This window comes from Diadema antillarum, unplaced genomic scaffold (assembly GCF_040938485.1).
Source record: "Diadema antillarum isolate AM-2024a unplaced genomic scaffold, OU_Dant_1.0 seq00000209_RagTag, whole genome shotgun sequence".
NCBI lineage: Eukaryota > Metazoa > Echinodermata > Echinoidea > Diadematoida > Diadematidae > Diadema > Diadema antillarum.
This window is the reverse complement of record NW_027271267.1, coordinates 497,041-518,064: the sequence shown is the minus strand read 5'-3', so window position 1 is coordinate 518,064 and position 21,024 is coordinate 497,041. Positions and strand designations below refer to the sequence as shown.

At 38.1% G+C, this 21,024-nt stretch overlaps 1 protein-coding gene across 1 annotated transcript; it reads right to left on the bottom strand.

Moving 5' to 3' along the window:
- Positions 1 to 423: 423 nt before the first annotated feature.
- On the bottom strand, positions 424 to 20,923 carry LOC139728988 (uncharacterized). Its single transcript, XM_071639915.1, has 12 exons — positions 20,819 to 20,923; positions 18,642 to 18,820; positions 17,020 to 17,177; positions 15,717 to 15,878; positions 15,128 to 15,246; positions 14,212 to 14,363; positions 11,029 to 11,101; positions 5,336 to 5,447; positions 4,334 to 4,458; positions 2,962 to 3,037; positions 1,715 to 1,830; positions 424 to 552 (listed from the first exon to the last, which is right to left on the bottom strand). The coding sequence occupies exons 1-12, from the start codon at positions 20,921 to 20,923 to the stop codon at positions 424 to 426; spliced, it is 1,506 nt and encodes a 501-aa protein (XP_071496016.1).
- Positions 20,924 to 21,024: the final 101 nt, after the last annotated feature.

Here is a 21,024-nt window from a genome sequence, read left to right as displayed (position 1 = left end):
ATAAATAAATAAATAAATAAATAAATAAATAAATAAATAAATAAATAAATAAATAAATAAATAAATAAATAAATAAATAAATAAATAAATAAACAAATAAATAAATAAATAAATAAATAAATAAACAAATAAATAGCAATAACAAATGAAAGGGAGGAAAAAAACAATGAGTAAAGGTGATAATATCATAACACAGCAGCAGAAACTCCTCCATACCATCTACTATTTGCTCTGGGGAATGCAATTACAATTTTGAAAATAACATTTAATCAAGCCCTAGCTTCCCTTGCACCCCCTTCAATAAAGATATGATTATTATTCATAATGATAATAATTACAAACAAATGAGTCAAGGTGATGATACTGAAAGCACAGCTGCAGGAACTCCTCCTCCTCCTCCTCCTCCTCCTCCTCCTCCTTCATCTACCAGTAGCTGAGAATGGTGACCGTCCCTGGAGCTTCGGGGGATGCAATCACAATCTTGGTATCACTAGTCCACATGAGATGCAGGAGGCTTGGGTTTCTATGGACCACATTCAGCTGTCTTCCATCCTGAAACAATGGATGTATATGTTCATGGATGCATTATCATACACATGAATTACACAAACAGATTTATTAATGAGGGAACAATAAAATAAAAAAATATAATTAAGAGAGGTAGATGGACAGACAGAATAATAGAGAGAAAGAGAGAGATGACAACAGAAATAAATGAAGAGAGATGTATGTGGATTGACAGATATATAAAGAGACAATATCAAAAATAAATCAAGTGAGAGATAGATGGATAGACTGATACAGACAGAAGAGAAAAACATACATTATGGGACAGGTAGAAGGATAGATATAGATAGTAGAGATGGTCAGAAAGGGAGATGTGTTCATTGGATGGATGGATGGGTGCATAGTGAGATGAATAGATGGATGGATGAATAGGAGGATATAAGTGTTACTATCAACCCTGGCAAAGAGTATTCTCTCACTGACATACATACATGGTAAGGTAATCAATTAAGGTGGGTCTGAATCATAATAAAGGGAAAGTGTGTTTGACATGATGAAACAAGTGAACCATTATTGTTTCATAAAATTTAGGTCTAAAGTACCATCAGAAAGACAGGAAACCTCAGAAAGACAATTTTCCAGTGTCATCTATACACAATGCCAAAAAATTGTCCAGTTTTATGTATCAGGGATTGTTGATCTAATAGCTCTTCATTCATAAACTGAGCAAGGATCCCCCCTCAAAATAAACAAACAAACAAACAAACAAACAAAAAACTATTCATACTTGTGCAGAGAATTATATGATCACATTCAGCTATTAATCTCATCATACCATGGTGTTCTTTCAGATTTCATGCTCATTCTGTGCAAATAGCACACTGGTGATATAATTGTGATCCAGAATTTTGAATAGTTTTCCAGCTGAGCAGCAACAATTTTTCTATAACCAGTGACCTCCAATCTATAATCTAAGGGTGAATTTATCTTACATGATTGCTAAGTAAGAAATCCTATGCCGAACAACAAGCAACCATGGAAATGACAGCTTTACGTCCCCTCTGAAGGACATGGGAAGGAGAATAAAGTCTGTTGCCCGGGATACAACTCCTGATGCCGGATGGACTTGAATCAAGGACTTCACAATTAAGAATCCATGGTGTTATTCACAGAGCCATAACATCTCTTCATGCAAGTACGAACTCACCTTTGCATCCCAAACCACAATTTTCTTGCGGTCACCCCCAGTCACCAGCCTCCCATTGGTCAGACTCAGGCATCGGACCACACCTATATGTTCCTTCATCACACTCAGGCAAACACCTGTGGGGGGAAACATACACAACAGGTGTACAGTAATACCAACAGGTGGAGGAACTATTCAAGAGGGGTACAAAAATGTGCATGTAGTGAGAGAAAGAAAAAAAAATAACAGGTGTGAAAAACATTAACAATAGGTAAGGCAAAAACATAAAAAAGGTGTGGAAAAACATACAACAGGTGTGAAAAAACATGAACAAAAGATGAGGCAAAAGCATACAACAGGTGTGAAAAACATGAACAAATGATAAGGCAAAAGCATACAACAGGTGTGAAAAAAACATGAACAAAAGAAAAGGCAAAAACACAAAACAGGTGTACAGCAACCTGCAATAGGTGTGAAAAAAATATACAATGCCTGGAATGTCACATGGAGGGAGGTGTGAAAAATAAACAGCAGGTGTAAAGCAATGTGCTCCATGTGTGAGGAAATATGTAACAGATGACTCATTACACTGTGAGTATTCAGAATCACGAGACTTTCTGACTTCATCATCTCTTTATGGCTCCCTCTCTGTCCAAAATTATCACAGCCTGCTTACCCACATTCACATACAGTTGAACCTCTATTATCCGGCCTCCCTTTATCCGGATCTCTCTATTATACGGACGCAATCTCGCCGTGATTTTTTTAAAAAAAATAATTACGGGAGGAAAGGGGGATTCCCAACTCAATCTAACAATAGCGACCTACAGTCGACTTTGCCGAGCCGTGATAATCGAATTTTGAAGCGTAGTTTCGTTGACTCATACTGTTTATTTTCAAGATCTACTTGATACATTTCTTAATAATTATTTAGGTAAATCATCCCAAGAATTTATAAAAGAAGATGATTTCATTCTTGCAAACACGAACCTCTATTTTGGGGTCTGTTACTGAGTGTAACGATGAAAAGGTTGCAGTATACACATTACATGTGGTACTACAATGGGCTACATCTGTACATGTGTATGTATATGTACATGTATAAAGCATTGAGTCTCCCATATCCGGCCAAATCCCTTATCCGGATGAGCCCCGGTCCCGACTTGTCCGGATACAAGAAGTTCAACTGTACCTCGACATACACAAAATTTGAATGAATAGATGGAAAGACTCATACACAGGCAATCAGACAAAAAGATATGACTTACCCTCAAAATTCCATAACCTCACAGTGCTGTCCGCTGAACCCGAGGCTATAATGCTGGCATTGTAATCCACACAATACTGCAATTGCAATGGGACAAAAGACAATGTTTTGTGAGTAAACATTACAGGACATTATATGCAGTAGATAGTCTGATATCATCCTGTGAAGAGCTACCAAGAAAACATTGGAGATCTTCATGCATGATTTAGAGATCACTTTTTCTACTCCTCTGAGCATTGATTGATTCCAAATGTACATTGTATGATAATTTGAATCAAGTGTGACACTTACCATCAATTGAGAATCAGGTTTACACTGTAGAGAGTCTGTGAAGCTAAATCATTTCTTTTTCTTCATAAATGATATGCAATATTCATTTGTGAAACTTCACATAAAAAAAAGCTTCATATGTTTCATAATCCATGTCTGTATCCACTAGTATAAATCAAATACTAACATGCATACCAAATATAACAAACCTTCATTTACATTATTTCCTTTTCTTATAAGTGCATCAAGTACATCAGCAAGTGATGAAAACTTCTCTAATACCTTTTCAAATGGGAGGAAGGCTCAAGCTTTGCACAAATCTTCGTGAACAATTTGACAAAGTTGTACTCAAATGCTGTGTATGAATTTCCATATTCATTATCATACTCATTCCCATGCTCGAATCAATGGAAATGGTGATAATATGTGACCTGCTACAACAAAAGGATCCTAAAGTCGCTGACGGCCGAGCCGAGAAAATTGAGTTTGAAGTCACATCATCAAAATTGGTGAAAACAATCGGATTTCTGTTTTTGGCATAATTTTGTAGTCTAATGTTTTGTCCATCATCTGCCAAAATTTAGAAGCTAAATGATCAAAGGAAAGGCAAGAAATTAGCATTTTTCTGGGCCATGATTTTCCGATTTTCAATGGTAGCGAAACGTGTCCGAAGATTTGGATTTAGCTCCGCAGCTAGACTCTGCCCCTAGCAACAAGGGAATGATCTTATTGGTCAGTGCGTGGCATCCTGATTACCGATTGGTCGTGCGGAGACCGCTGGCGCTAAGCTTGACTGAACATGGCAGAGGTCGCTAGGAGCGTGCCTTCTATTGTCAAGCGGTGAACACTGTCTTGCCTCCCCATGATCATGATAGCGTCGGAGGGACAACTTTGAAGGCGTTTTTCTCTAAACTCTGATTTCCTCAACCACTTGACATGCACTGATAAAATCATCGATATCTCTGCAACCAAGTACTTTTATGAGTTGTGCTGTATATGAAATTAAAGTAGAAAAGTACGGGAATAATATCATGCCATTTTCAGAAAATTGTCCTCCCCCGACTTTCGGATCCTTTTGTTGTAGCGGGTCACATATTTCTTACCACTTCATCCAAGTGGCCTTCCAAAGTCTTCACGCAGACTCCGACGTGTGCGTCCCAGATCTTGATGTGACCGTCGCCCCCGCCACTGACGATGATGCGATCGTCAAACTTGCAGCACATCACACCTGAAGAGAACATGTCACAGAAAACAGGGACATATTTCCCATACTTATCTTTGTTTTAAAACATGCTATGGAGCATCTTTGACTAGAAAATGTCACACAAGTAAAAAGTGAATTCACCGCCGGAGATTTGCCTCACTGTTTGTGTTTGATATATCAACCAATCATATCTGGTATGTAATTTGTATCCTGTTCTGAGCATGTACATGTGTAGGTATTAAAAGAAAATACTGCAACTACATGAATAACTCTATGTGATTTGCATCATTTCAATACATGGATTATTTTCTTTAGAAACAAAACATCTTTATGGTGAAAATATAAACACATATTTTGCCCATCAACCCTTTTCTGTAATTGGTTTGGGCCATACCACAGCATGTCAGTTTTCTTCCACAGCCATTTATTGTTTGCCAACTATATATACTGTATTTTATAAAAAACACTGGGTCATCATATGCTAAGTCTCAAATTAGACCTGAGCACATGAGCTGCAACAATATGCACTTATGCACGGAAATAAACTTAGATGACTTGTAATGCTACCATGCACATACATGTACTATGGTTATTTTATAACAACCAGCTGCTGGAAGTGTGCAATACTACACTCAATGTAGGGAGATGGAGTTCTTCACAAGAAAACAATACCGTGTACAAAATTCTTTCATGATTATTGTACAGATGATCATGAACAACCACTAGCTAGACTTTTTCTGCAGAAACTAGAATTGTATCAAATTCAGTAGCACCATAACAAAGGTCATCCATTTGACATCCAAAACACTGTAAGCCTTTTATGCAATAGGTCATGGCATCCGATTATCATTTATGAATTGACGATGAGCCGACAGAAAGGGATTGGTGCTCCTCTGCTAACCTTCTGTGTGTCCATGCAGAACATGGAGGCAGATACCCCTGACCATATCCCACACTCTGACCGTTGTGTCCCACGATGTACTGACTGCCGTGTCTCTGTTGAGTCCCAAGTACTGCCAAAAAACAAAAAGAAAGAAAATGGGGCCAATTGCCATCAGTCACTTATTCTTCTCAGGAGCTGACGCAAGACTGCAGGAACAAGACACATACTCATCCATTTCAACTGCATGTGTACTAATATCATCAGTAAAAACTTTTTAAAAAAAAATTATCACAGGATATATGTAAAAGACCAACTTTCATGTTATAGACGATGAAACCCCCCCCCCCCAAACAATAATAAAGACGTGTATAATACGATAAGAAGCTTTCAATTTTATTTTGTGTTTGTCTATTTGTTTTGTTTGTTTGTTTGTTTTTTATTTATTGATGGGTGGATTCATGGACTAACTGCCCTGTTTCTCTTGACTGTGTTCACAGTTGTGCATGTTGAGGTGTGAATTTAAGTACACAGGCTGCAGTTATTTTTGACAGAGAAGGTGCTATAAGAGATAATCAGGTCTGACACGAGTCTCCTGATACAAGGTGTGCATTACTTTAGGCCTACACCTGTTGTTTATTTTTCACACCTCTTCCATGTGGCATTCCATGCATTGTTCATTTTTTTTTCACACCTGTTTTTTGTTTTGTCCCACTAACGTTACACCCATTGTTTATTTTTTTAACACCTGTTATTTTTGTGTCCCCCCTTTCAAGTGGCATTCCATGTGTTGTATATTTTTTCACACCTCCTGTATGTTGTTATAATTTACACCTGTTGTATGTTCTGCCAAGCCCATTGTTTTGCCAAATCCATTGTTTATCTTCTTAACACCTGTTGTTTTGAAAGCATTTTAAATGCACTGCACATACACTGCCAATGGAACTGGTTAATACAAGGTTAAAAGGAATCACATGCTAAATCAAATGTTGTTATAAAATGGGTTCAAGAATGTAGCCAATAGGAAGCGCTGAAATGAGACACACCTCCTTCCTTTACTTCAGTACAATTGCACTGCCTGTAATCCTATGGTAGATTGCCGATCGTCTGTGCGCGCGGCGGCTCCTTTGATGAATTGCATGCATACGCGCTGTCAATCCTGTAAACAACTTCTAGTTCGGGCTGCCGGCCAGCCGGCCTGTCTTCCCTTGTGCATAACATGTGTGGCGTACGTACGTATACTCTACTATACGTACACTTTGTACAGTACAGTAGACCAAGCGTTATGGGACCGGACGCGTACATGGAGTCACTTTGAAGAGCAAATCCAACGATTTAGCAGGTTAATTCTCACGCCGTTTTCAGAGTATGTTGTCTAGTAGGCCTATATGAGGAGTCTATATCAAGTCTTTAAGGTAAAGGGTGCATATTCTATGTAAAATAAGTAAGTTTTCATGCGGGAACTTAAGTGTCCGGAAACCCAACCCCCCCATTATACTTATACTGTATGTGCGGGACTTCCGCGAGTGCGACGTGCGTAAATGTTTGGGACGAACATCTTCGGACGTCTTGACCCACAAAGGTACGTGAAAAACGCTGAAAAATGATGTTAGTTTTCGAATTTTCGACCCATTTTATAAAACAAATGATGCACAGGATTATTTCGTGGCGTTAGTGGAGGCGTAGCTCACTCTATCCTGTGCATCATTTGTATACTAACACTAAATTAAAAATGCGTTAGGCACAGGAACAAATGTGACCCGCTACAACAGAAGGATCCTAAAGTCGCTGACGGCTGAGCCGAGAAAATCGAGTTTGAAGTCACATCATCATAATTGGGAAAAACAATCTGATTTCTGTTTTTGGCATGATTTTGTAGGCTAATGTTTTCTTTATCATCTGCTGAAATTTTGAAGCTCAATGATGAAAGGAAAGGCAAGAAATCACCGTTTTTCTGGGCCATGATTTTCCGACTTTCAAAGTAACAGAAGCGTGTCCGAAGATTTGGATTTAGCGCCGCAGCTAGACTCCGCCCCTAGCAACGAGGGAGTGATCTTATTGGTCAGTGCGTGGCATACTGCATACTGATTGGTCGTGCGTAGACTGCTGGTGCTAAGCTTGAATGAACATTGCTAGGAGCGCGCCTTCTATTGTCAAGCGGTGAAAACTGTCTCACTCCCCTTGTCAGAAGGAAAACTTTGAAGGTGCTTTTCTCGAAACTCTGATTTCCTCAACCACTTGACATGCGTTAGTAAAATCATTGATATCTCCTCAACCGAGTACTTTTATGAGTTGTGCTATATATGAAACTAGAAATGTCGCTATGGCGACTGGTATGCCTCCGCCATAATGCATGATTCTCCTGTAATAGGTCTAGATAGTACATGTGGACAATGTGTGATTACATTTTCACAAAACTGGCAAAATATTGAAATGACAAGTTTGTCACAAATGTGTTGAATGTTCACCTTCCTTGACCTTGGTTTAATTGGATGAATAGGAGAGCATGTATTTGGGGATTTAAGGACTTTAACTTGACTTTGACCCATTCATACATTTATGCATTGAGTAATTTTCATGGTACCGGTATGGAGAAAAAGTGCAATTTCTGTACTGAATAGTAAATTGTTACCATGTTCATCTGGCCTTTGACCCTAAAATTCATAAGATAATCACTTTCAGGTAGAACATGCATAAATATGCAGTAAGTTTCACGATAAATTGAGCCACTTCCGAGATATGGAGGAAAAAGTTAGTTCAGCACTTTCACTTGATCTTTGACCTTTTGACCTTCGAGGCAAAAAAAAAAGAAAAAAAAAAACTCTCCAGAGAATTTCTATTAGGTTACACATGCATACACCAAGTGTAAAAAAAAATAATAATCCTGCTGGCATTGCATGAACATGAGGGAAATAGTAAAATTTTGAAGTGTTGCACTTGACCTTTGACTACTGACCTTTGACCCCATGAACCCTACATTCTCTAGATAATCACTGCCAGTCAGTACATGTATATACTATGTTCCATGAAGATACCTTGAACAATTTTCCAATTTACAGAGAAAAAAAAGAAGTTTTAATACTTTTACTCAACCTTTTGACCTTTGACCTTTGACCTCATGACCCAAACTTTCACCAGAGAATCTAAATTGGGTAATACATGTGTTATGATACAAAATATTTCAACACGTGTGCCCCCTTTACTACTGCTTATTTCTGTGTATTTTTGTTAATGCGCATGCGCAATTGTTTGTTGTTGTCATAGAAGAAATCATAACAAAAGAACGCTTTCATCCACTGAGCTGATCCGAGTCCAACGTTACCGGACACCCAGCACTCTCGCTTGTTTTGTGGATAATTTATCCACATTTAACACCAGTTAATATCGGTAAGTTTGACAAGAAATATCATTTTATTCATTGTGTGACAATGTATGCAAATATTGATTATTTACAGAGTTATTTGAAGTAATTTTATTGAAATTTATTAGGCACTCGGATGCTGAAGTAAAGGAGAGTCATTGAATATTGATAGATTACACTTTGTCGAATTCTAGCCGTAATGAATTCATTTACAAGGCTAAATGTGTGTCATTTAATTTAAGATAAAGAATTTCGTTGACATTCTTTGAGTAAGTGCATCTTGTTCAAATCTTTCCTGCCTCTCTGATGATATGATTTATTTGATGTTGCATTGTCAATGCGAAGGATTGAATTGTTGTAAATATAGATTTATCTAACATAAAGAATAAGAAATTTGTGGATTTTGCCATTTTCGTGTGCGGTGTGCCGGTGTTCAAATGCGCTATGTGGATTACTTTTGGGGCACGCGCGGGGTAGCGCTTTCTTGATGCGCGCATCCTTGTAGGTGCACGCGCGTACCCCTGCTTGCTACCCTGGATGGGAATATGACGAAATAATGACCATTTTGACGTCAACAATACTGTTATTATTATGTTAACAATGATCTAATTAGCATATGCTGTGTAATGAAATTCCTTCTGTTTACATTGCATTATTTACATGTCATCTACTTGACAGTGAGTAATGATGAAATGGATATGTTTTGCAGGTGGCTGAGGCATACTCTCTCCATCACGGAGTTTGTCAGGACTTTGTTGTCTGTCTCCTGTTTTAACGGTAATTATAACCTTTGTAAATTGTAAATATTTTTAATACAATACTACGTTGGCGAGGCTTATATCCAATATGTTTTTATGAATATTTGTACCCTTGTTTTGGATAGGTCGCCAATAATTTGCCACCTGATGTGAGAGGTTTTGCAGGTCTTTGCTTTCATTGGTGTATTTCCTCATTTCTTGTTAGATGTACCTTATCATCGACACACTATTACGTTAGGTTTTGAATAGTGAAGATAATATTTAAAGCTTGGTTTCTAGAGTTCAAATGAAAATGTGTTTCATGCAGGTCAATAATGATTTTTGTATGAATGTATTCGTAGAAGTAATACCAGTTGTACCATAATGTGTTTCATTGTAATAATTAATGTCATCCATATTATTATTGATTTCCTTTGTTAAAATAAGGGAAAGTATTATTTTACTTCATCGCTATCTTCTTCTCCCTCTTTTCCTTCTACGTCTTCTTCTACTTCTTCTTCTCTTTTTTTTACTTCATCTTCTTATTTCCTCTCTCATTATCATGATTATCTTATCGTGTATTCTTCTTATTACAATTGCTGCCATTATTATTAACAGAATAGTTGTTATTTTCGTTGTTATTATCACGTGGATCTGTCTCTTTTAATGTGATGAGATATTCGCTAAACTATTGTTGAATCATTTTCTTTCTTCTGGTGTGCACAGCCTGAGTGGATCACGATGAAGATGGTGTAGCTCTTATGGTTTAGCTCTTCACCTTGAACACAGTGTTGCATTGTTTTAGGTTTAAATTTTAATTTCATTCTTTGTATTTTTGTATTCCAAAAAAATGTATTGTTTTGTAATTGTTATTCAGATCTAAAAAATAAATGAATAAATAAATTCACTATTCAATTTAAAAGAATTGCTAATAATGCGTCGTTCTTTCTCCCCCAGTCTTCTTATTTGAACAACAGATTTAGAAAATTGCTCTCCCACTTTGATATTTATATTTCTTTTGTATTTACTTAAATACCGAGTGGACGCCTGTTTGTCCCGTCGGTGACACATGTATGCACTAAGTTTCAAGAAAATATCTTCAGGCATTGCATAGATATGGTGGAAATAGTGAAATTTTATGTATTTGACCTTGACCTTTTGACCTTTGACCTTGAGCACGTGCACCCAAAAATTGATAGGCACAACTTCACCCCCTAATACACATACATGCCAAGTTTCATTAGGATACCTCAACAGCTTTTGATAGTTACCTTGTCCACAAAATTCATTACGGACGGACGGAAAGACGGACGGACGGAAGGACGGACGGACGGACGGACGGACGGACGGACGGACGGAAGGACGGACGGACGGACGGACGGATGGACGGACAACCCGAAAACATAATGCCTCCGGCACCACTTCGTGGCGGAGGCATAATTAAAGTAAAAGAGTAGGGTAATAATCTCATGCCATTTTCTGAAAATTGCCCTTCCCCGACTTTCGGATCCTTTTGTTGTAGCGGGTCACAAATATTCTTTAACAACTGGTATCATGTACACAAATGATGTGTATAATGAATGATGTGATACTGAAGTATCGAAATAAATACAAACCTGTATGTCATCACTGTGTCCAAGAAGCACATGCTTACAGCCACCGCCAGGCCATGACCAAACCCTTATTGATCTAAAGAAATAAAATCAAGACACACATAAGGTGTGGTCAGACTGGAAAAAGATCAAAAAGTTTAAGATCACGAAGCCTTCGTCATCTTTGGTCGTCTGGTCACACTGGCAGCCAAATTTCTTGATCTTTACGCATTGGATCAAGAAGTTTTGGTCATTTAATAGAGCGGGTGCGCAAGGAAGAAGAAAGAGCGTGCCATCTGATGGCTAGTGATTGTAACATAACATTGAGCACTTTTACAACACAATAGAAATACGCTTTGGAGGCACCGTCCGCAAACAGGTGGTGGACTGGTCACACGACAAAGATTGCAAGGTTTCAGTTTCTAGTGGTCACACTGGCAAAAGATTGAGAAGTTTGGCGGGGGTAGGGGAAATATCAGTAATTGGAGCAAGAAGTTTTGTTGGAAGTTTTGCGGGAAGTTTGCGCTCACACTGGCAAAATTTTGAGATCTTAAAGATCAGGATCTTTTGCCAGTCTGACCTTGCTTCTATATGGGAGAGCTCTAACTTACAAGACCCTGAGAATGAAAATTCTGAGGACCTGATGTACTTGTAGCTTAATCAATATGAAAACTACTCTCTAGATTGACTGACAAAACTCAGAAAGAATCATCCTTCAAAATCAAAAGTATTGATTGAAATCAGCAATTTCAAAAAGATGAAATTCAATACACAGTCAAAGGAATTTAAAGGACAAGTTCACCCTCATAAACATAAGGATTGAGAGAATGTAGCAATATTAGGAGAACACGTCATTGAAAGTTTGAGGAAAATCGGACAACCCGTTCAAAAGTTATGAATTTTTGAAGTTTTTGTGTAGTAACCGCTGGATGAGAAGACTACTGCAGTGTATGAATAACTTAGATGTCACATGCGTACAACAATATAAGGAAAATATAAAGAGAATTTCCACAAAATTCCATCTTTTGAAAAAAGTACATATTCCCTTGACTCGTTACCGACATATGTTAGGGGTAATATTATTCCCCCTGCTTTTAGAAAGAGACAAGTCAAGTGCTCTTTTATTATGCGAAAAAAGTGAAAATATGTTGAATTTTCTTTACATTTTCTTTATCCTGTTGTACGCATATGACTCACAAGCTGTAGTAGTCTCCTCATCCAGCGGTTCCAACACAAAAATTTTAAAAATTCATAACTTTTGCATCGATTGTCCAATTTTCCTCAAACTTTCACTGATGTGTTCTACTAATATTGCTGCATTTTCTCAACCCTTATGTTTATGAAGGTGAACTTGTCCTTTAACAGGATAATGAAATATTTACACAAAAATCAGACCTTGGTTTTGCTCATATCGTACTTGAGTCATCTTTGTGATCACTATGGAAATTTTAACAAATTCTGCATATTTCTCGAAGGGTACTGAATAAATCAGCCTTCAGTTGATTAATTGAATTGTTATATTCTTTTCTTAATCACTGATTGATAGACAGAAAGAAAGGCACACACAAACACACACACACACACACACTCATACACAAAATAATTCCTACAAGTTTGTCATAAAAAGATATAATACTATTGTGAACCACAGTGTATTTATGATCAGGTTATGAGTATTGGAGAACTAGTGTTTATTTGTTTATTTACCACTTTAGTTTTTTTTGTTTTTTTTTTGCAGTGGCGGATCCAGAGGGGGGCGCAACCGGCGCACGCCCCCCCTTTTTTTTCCGTTAAAAACAAAAGAAATAAAAAGAAAAAAATGAAATGAAACCCCGAAGTGGCACCAGAAATATTAGTCACGCCCCCCCTTTACAGAATTCCTGGATCCGCCCGTTTTGTATTCCACTTTGATAAACCATATATACAAACAATGCATGACCATTAAGCACAAGCACACATATACCAACATGTACTAACAATACACTTCCACATGCAAGCAAACAGCAAACCCCCAACCATAATTAAACAAAGGAAAAAAAGGGACTATGCTAAGTTTTTAGGTGAGTATTACTATTGATATCAAGAATTCATTGAACAGACAAGAGATAATAATGTGAGAAATAAGTAGGAATCTTGGGAAAAGGCTCAGCTTTCTAATCAGTAGATTCTCCCAAACATTTCCCCCACTACAAGGAGGTCTATCAAAAAAGGTAAATGTTTGATCTTGTTAGAGGGATCGTATAGTTTTGGTTGAGACCTAACTTCAGGTTTCTGACATTTTTTGGTGAATAATGAGAAACTTCTAATGATATGTCAAAGAGCATGTAATTCTGAGAAGAATTCAATGTTTATTTGATGAAAATTGGTTTTGAAATGGCTGAGATATCCAAAACAAAGCAATCCTAACTAGAGAAGCACTCTGAGAGCGCAGACCTGCGCCAAGCATGCAGCTCATTTCCATCACTGATCTTGTTCTTCCATAGAGATATCAGTGATTCCCACCCATACGTACTTACTTATAGCATTGTGTGCTGAAAGTCGCCCGATTTCCCAATATAGAAGCCTTTGTTACGTCATAAACCCTCAGCTGCACGGCGCGCCTCGCCCTAGCAGAAACTAGAGCACGCACTTTAGTGCGCGCATGCAAACCTCAAATACGCGCAGCCTGAAATCCCAAGTTCATTGACCCTACCTGCCAAAATATCAAAAATCCTTCATATTCCCCAACAATTCTTGGATCACTACCAAAATTTAATCATCTGACACTTCTATCATTCTAAACCTTTCCTGCAAGTTTCATCCAAATTCGTTAACTACTATTTGAGATATTTTGCACACAGACAAACTAACTAACTAACTAACAAACAAACCAACGGTAACGAAAACATAACCTCCTCCCTTGGCGGAGGTAATAACAGGTGGGACTCACCTTTTATTAGGATCGCTTTGTTTCACTTTGTTTGGGACGTCTCAGCCATTGCAAAACCGATTTTTATCAAACAAACTTTGAATTCCTCTTAAAATGGTATGCTCTGTACTATCTGTACTATCTTAAAAGTGGCTTCTTGTTATCTCACACAAGGTTAAAAGCCCAATCCTCACCTCCACCAATACTATACCATCCCTTTAACAAAAAAAAAAAAATAAAAGTCTCTTCATGAATGTGCATTTTCCTTAATGAGAAATATGAATACAAAGTGCACTGACCGATCACTTGAGGCACTGACAATCATGTCGCCACGGAAACACACATGATCCACAGATCCATTGTGACCTGGAAGTGATTTCAAGCACCTCCCTGTCTTAATCTCGAAGACGCGTATGAGTCGATCTCCACTGCCCGTTACTAGGAGGCCATTCTAGGGAACGTGTGGAATGCAACACATAAAATCATCAATTGGACAAATAATTCCTCTACTTTTGTCTCTCATTATAATGACATTGAAATCAAAGATCATATCTTTGCAACTGATTGACAAATTGTCCTACATCGACGTAAATAAGCACAGAATTGATCAGTGGCTTTTTTTTAGTAGTAGCCATGATAAAAAATCATGGGCGTACATAAAAAACACTGATCAATTCAGTGCTTATTTATGTCGATGTAGGGCAATTTGTCAATCAGATGCGAGAAAAACATCTCGACAGAAGAATTTCATGAATTTGAAGATCATATCTGTCATGGAAAAACAACAGCAATCATCACCTGGCATCCTTCTAAGCAAATATGAAATGATTCTGATTCTGATTTTGAAATACAAGAAGTCAAACAGTGTAATCTCACAATACGAACTCAATTCACTTTCTTTTCTTGTAATCTTTGCCGATGGCCATAGGTGCATATATTTCTCGTTTGTTTCAATTCTTTTTTCTTCTTTTTTTTAGGGGAAGGGGAGCACATGTAATTTTTTGAATTTGTAATATTCAAATTTCAAGCAAAATGAAAGAGCACTTGACTTACCTCTTTCAGAAAGTAGGGGTAACAATATTACCCTTAACATGTGTCAGTAACAAGTCGAGGGAATGTGTCCTTTTCATAAAAAAAAACATGATTAGTTTTTTGGTGGAATTCTTATATATTTGTGTGACATTGTCTTTTAAGTAGACATCAAAACAACTTCACCTTCATCTTGAGGCAAGTTACGGCATCGGTGTGGGCATCTATGACGTTGATGCATTCCAGGGTGAACATGCTCCATATCCTGACTGTCCTATCTCTGCTGCCACTCACAATCAACGTCCCTGATAAAGCAATATGAGCAGATGAATATATATGTTTAATTCTTACGTATAATATGTTTTTCACAAATGCACATGCTGCTATATGAATCAAAAAGAACAGTTTAAAAAAAAATCATATTAATCCAAGAGAACTGACCTTTACTCATTTTAGTGCCTGTTCTTCAGGTCTAAGAAAAAAAAACTTTGAAAGAAATTGCTAAAGAATTGTAAAAAGCTATCAAAAAATCTTAATATACTTCTAAAGTAATTTTCCTCTTAGAAACCTTTCTTTTTAAAACTGTTATATTTCAGGAAGTAGTCATATATATTTTTTTCTCAATGTTAAAAGAAAAAAATATATATATTTTAAAAATATGTTTTTAAAAAATATATTTATTCTTAAGGTACCCTGCAGAAAGGAAATAGAAATACAGACATAAAATGACATCTAGATCTAAATCAAAGAATGTACAATGTATGACTGTCCTCACCATCGCAGTCAAGACAGGTGACTGTTTCACGGTGACCCCTCAGGGCCGGGACCACTTTGTAGCGGCCCAGGGCCCAATTGAGGTCCAGATGATGGGCCCTCATGTAGACTTCTTTCCACCTGCATGTTGACTGAAGGGAATTTGACTCTGGACTAATAGCACCTGCATGGCAAAGTTAAAGAAGGAAAGGGACAGTCAAATGTTTCAGTAATGAAATAACCCTTTAGGACATACTTATCATCTTCTATTTTCAAATGTGGAATCAAAAGGGGCCAGAGCTTTTGATCCTAGCAGAATCTCCATTAGAAGCAAAGTGATATCCATAAATGTCTGACATTTTAGCCTCAGAAACATAAAAACTTACACATCATGAGCTTTACACAAGTACGCCTGTATCATATTTTTTTTTTCAAGGCTTGATACAAATAAGAAACCACACTTCTCTACACATTACTGTATACGCTATAATTTTCGCGTCCATAAATTTTCGCGAATTGCAAATGTCACACATTTTCGCGAGTGGTTAAATTCGCGATCGGGGGACCAGAGAAAATATGAAGTGGCAAAGAAAGTGTGAATTTTCAACTTACTAGCATATAAGAATGATACTAGTTATACACTGCATGAAAAAGACTTGCCAAACTCTGCGAACTAGTAAGTTAGAATTCAACATTTTTGAAGTGGTTAAGTCCATCGCGCTAGATTTCTGACGAGTGGTCCCCTTGCAATAATGGATTGGCTCTCTACAGTATTCGTAAGTAGACGTGGACGTGCGTAAACAAGCTTAGCCAGTATGGTCTGTTCGGTAAGCCGTGACATGGTATTCTAGTACTGAAATGTTCGTATCATCAAGGCAAGGGATTCATTTTGGAAGGTAATATTTTCGCGTGTTGTTTATTTCGCGAATAGCTCCCGACTCGCGAAATTCGCGAAAATAAAACCCCCGTGAAATATATAGCGTATACAGTAGTTTCCCCCTTACAAGTGAATGATTGATTACACATATGCAGATAGATAAAATAGACACACATTTTGCACCCCCCTCCTTTACAGAATTCCTGGATCTTCCTCTGTGCATCAACAGCATATCTAGGTAACTCATTATAAGTTTTCCAAGGTCTATGCCTTTAGTAATAGAGACTGCATTGCACACAAAGCAATGCCATAATTCTTTACACCTTCCCCAAAATTTGTTTGTTCAGAGTCATTTTCAAAGAATTTATAGTAATGGATATATATGCAATTCAACCACAGCTTATGGCACATAAAAGGATTCAGATGAAGTTTTGTGCATAATGGTTACCTCCACAAGTGACACCTGAACCGTTGATGACAGAGTCAAATGTGAACGTCGGCGAAGTGTTGGCAATACTGGTCTGATGTGGACTGAAGGGGCGCTCTTGACACAAGTCGTGAATGCTACCATAATGGAGCCAATTTTTCCTCTGACAGTGGTGATGCCTGGAGATAGAAACAACCAAAACTCAGATGTTAATTTTTTTTTCACCAGATATAAAGAAACGATGAATGACTGCCAAAGAATTGGTTTCTCATTACAAATTAGCTTAAAGGTAGGGGATACCTTTTACAGACCTCCCAAAATGCAGCAAAACATTAAATATGAACCTCAGGGGACTTGTTTAGGCCACTGCTGAGAAATTTGGAAGTCAACAGTTATCTACAATTTGAATAATACACAAAACTCAACTACTCAGTAGTTCTGTGTGTCAGCCACACTAAAGCCATTTTGTTGCAGTCTTCTGTATTTTTTATCTATAGACACAAATCTAAAAGTATAAGAGCTGATGTAATGACATATAGAGTGTGTGGCAAGAATGTAAATAGAAATGTTTGTAAGTTTTGATGAGCTTTCTTCACAAAATATACATGATCGACACACATGCAGTGCATGGGTCTGCAAAGGTAGCCTAGTAATGTACTGGAATTTACGGTGAGCCCCGAAAAAAATTCAATTCAAAATCTAACGGTTAATAAAAGTGTACTAAATGTTACCTTCCACTTTCAATACTTTATGGGAGTTTCTAAAATGATACTCTCTTCAACATACCACTGTATTATACAACTCTTCATTTAAGGCATGCAAATGGGATTCCCTACCTTTAAAGCAAGCCCTTTCACAGAATGTGCTTGCCTTTCATTCAAGATCTTGTCATACATTTCAGTTTAACTGTCACACAAGAACTTGACTATTTGTTTCGTACTTTTGCCCCAGACTTTTGCACCAATTTTGAATTAATGTCGCCCTGTCTAAGCAAATACATTGGAAAGTTTGAAACCCATGTAGATTACTCATAATTCAAATAGAGAAAATATTACGGGACAACAACTTTAGAATTTGAAAAAAAAAATCTTCTTGAGGTTAAGTAATCATGCTGTAGACCTCACTTTAGAACAGATGACTAAAATGAAATAATTTCAGGGTACACTGTACAGGATTATAGTGGAAGAACACTTCTAAGTTGTTTACAACATCAATTGCAGACAAAGGCATGCGCATGTTTAATCATAGCACTGGGTAATTAAATTAGGTTTTGATTGAAGTGGAAACCCAGTTTAAGGACAAAATCTTAAAGTGACAATTTGGGGGATTTCATAGACAGCTGAAGCCTCTCGTGTGTGTTCACTTTATAAACTTGTCCAAGCATTCCTGGTCATAACAGCATCCACAATCAAAACTGCATCACATGACGACCAAAATTCTCTCAAGAAATTGAAACTGATGTTTAACAATGAAAGTACTTGACCAGTGTTCATACCACAGGATGTGCATTTTGTAAACTTGTCCGGATGCATCCCTGGTCACATAAATGTATCCATGATCAAAACTGCATCACATGACAATCCAAATCCTCTCAAGAAATTTAAACTCTGATGCTGAACATTGAAAGTAATTGGTGTTCATACCACAGGATTTCACTGTTAGCAGCTTCCCTCCATCTCGTACTGCACTTGGCAACCTCACAGAGGTCACTCACAGAGAGGTACATGAAGACCCTGTCTACCAATTCTGCTGGGAGGTACTCGGTGAAGTCAACAGCAAGCAGGGGCTCAAGTTTCGCATACAGTGCTTTGATCTGAAAAGGCTAAAACATGAAAAAAAATACAAAATTGAAACACAAATCACGAGATGGCGATGAACTGCTTTGAATTGGAGCTGTACTGGTAACTATGGGCAGTACAAAAATGATTCAATCTTTCAGTCACTTTCCTTGCGAAATAAACTGGTTGTAACCATTTCAGGGATGATAGTTTTGGTTGAGATGAGGCGTCATGTTTCCAACTTTTTTCGTGAGATAATGAGAACCTCTTATGAAATATCAAAGAGCATACAATTCTAAGTTTACTTGATGAAAATTGTTTTTGAAATGCCTGAGATATCCAAAACAAAGCAAATAATTCCTCTTAGAATTGTATGCTCTTTAGTATTTTATAAGTGGTTCCTAATTATCTCACAGACAATTAAAAGCTGAATCCCCATCTCAACCAAAACAAAACCATCCCTTTAATTATAATGAATTTAAGCTTTCATTGCTAATGATCCATAAAATGCAACAAACATGCCAGTGAATTTAATACTTGATATGTGACTCTAAAACTTCATATCTAAAAAATTAATCAATCTGAAAATTAGAGGGCATTGTCATAAGTGATCACAATTACACACTGTCCCTGCCCATCATACCTTCTAGATCTTGTTTGAATGTGACAATTTTAGTATTCAGTTTCTTTTTCTGTTTATTCGCTTGTTTTTTCTTCTTCTTCCTGTGAATCCTTATTCAGCATTTACTAACATCGCCCTTTGGCCTTCTTCCCTCGTCAACAACACAGCAGCAGCATCACTCGATGGCTATTCAATTGCAGTTCAGGAAACCCACTCACAAGGGGGGCCCCTCCTTATAAGTAACCCGTCCCCCTTATAAGTAACCCCGTCCCCCTTATAAGTAACCCCCGGGCACCCCTTATAAGGAGTCTCCACGCTTTTTTGCAATGCAACGCGAAAATGAAAGGACTGCGGCAATTCGCTTGATTATGTCCATAAAGCTTCACAAGTTTCCTAGTTACTCACGAAATTTGAGCAAAATCGGTTCGAGGCATCATATCTAAAATCATGGATTTAAATGCGATGTCAAACGACCCATGCGAATGCTGAAATGCGAGCTGAGTACGGAGACTTTCGTTCATTCAGGTGGCTGAATGAACGAAAGTCTCCGTACTCAGTCGCCACGTCTGCACTCAAGCATTGCCGCGCCGCCGCGCCTGGCGACACTCACGCCAGTAATCGCTCGCATTTCAGCATTTGCATGGGTCGTTTGACATCGCATTTAAATCCATGATTTTAGATATGATGCCTCGAACCGATTTTGCTCAAATTTCGTGAGTAACTAGGAAACTTGTGAAGCTTTATGGACATAATCAAGCGAATTGCTGCAGTCCTTTCATTTTCGCGTTGCATTGCAAAAAAGCGTGGAGACTCCTTATAAGGGGTGCCCCGGGGGTTACTTATAAGGGGAACGGGGTTACTTATAAGGGGGACGGGTTACTTATAAGGAGGGGCCCCCCTTGTGAGTGGGTTTCCCGAACTGATTGTGGGAACCACTTCCTTCAAACCACTGTTGCCTCATAAGTGCCTATACACCCACTCTCGGTTCGGTGGGCCTGCAACGTTGCAGATTGCAACTTTCATCATCCCCATCCCCTCCTCCTCATCATCAGCATTTTCCTCAAGAAAGACAGCTACCACCATACCATCGCTATCAACATCTTCCTTTTTGTGTAATTGTTACGTTCATCTCAATTAATGGTTATATAGACTGGTGTCCTGAATCCATAAACATTATCTCATTATCAAAATGTCTATGGTAATCACCTTAATTATCACTACAGCGACAAACCAAACCCCATTTACCACATGTCCGCTGCGTAAACGCATGCCCACCCCACGTGATCATACGGCCCACCACCACCTCGCTCAACCACAGCACCTCGCTCCGCGCGCCGGCGCCGCCGGCGCCGGTGCGGCAAACTACCCGACGCTACCTAAAATGCTCATCCCAGCCGGATCACATCTTCATCTTTCGTACCTTGCATCTTGAAAGCAGCTGTAACAGTATCCCGGTTTGCTGGTCCTGCGTGCAGTCATCAAACCAAGATATCACAGTTTCCATATGATCCTCGAAGCACTTCATATTTTCTTAAACTAACACTACAGCCACTTCCTGTCATAACAAGACCGATGTGGTTGTTGTTGCGAAACAGAAACAGCTGCAAGTGTCAGGTGATCACAACC

Coding starts and splice junctions, on each gene's coding strand:
- LOC139728988 (XM_071639915.1), bottom strand. CDS start 20,923: ATGAAGTGCTTCGAGGATCATATGGAAACTGTGATATCTTGGTTTGAT. Junction 5,448..11,028: donor GACACAGTGATGACATACAG/GTTTGTATTTAT, acceptor GTTTTTTGGCAG/TACTTGGGACTCAACAGAGA. Junction 553..1,714: donor TTGTGGTTTGGGATGCAAAG/GTGAGTTCGTAC, acceptor CCATTGTTTCAG/GATGGAAGACAGCTGAATGT.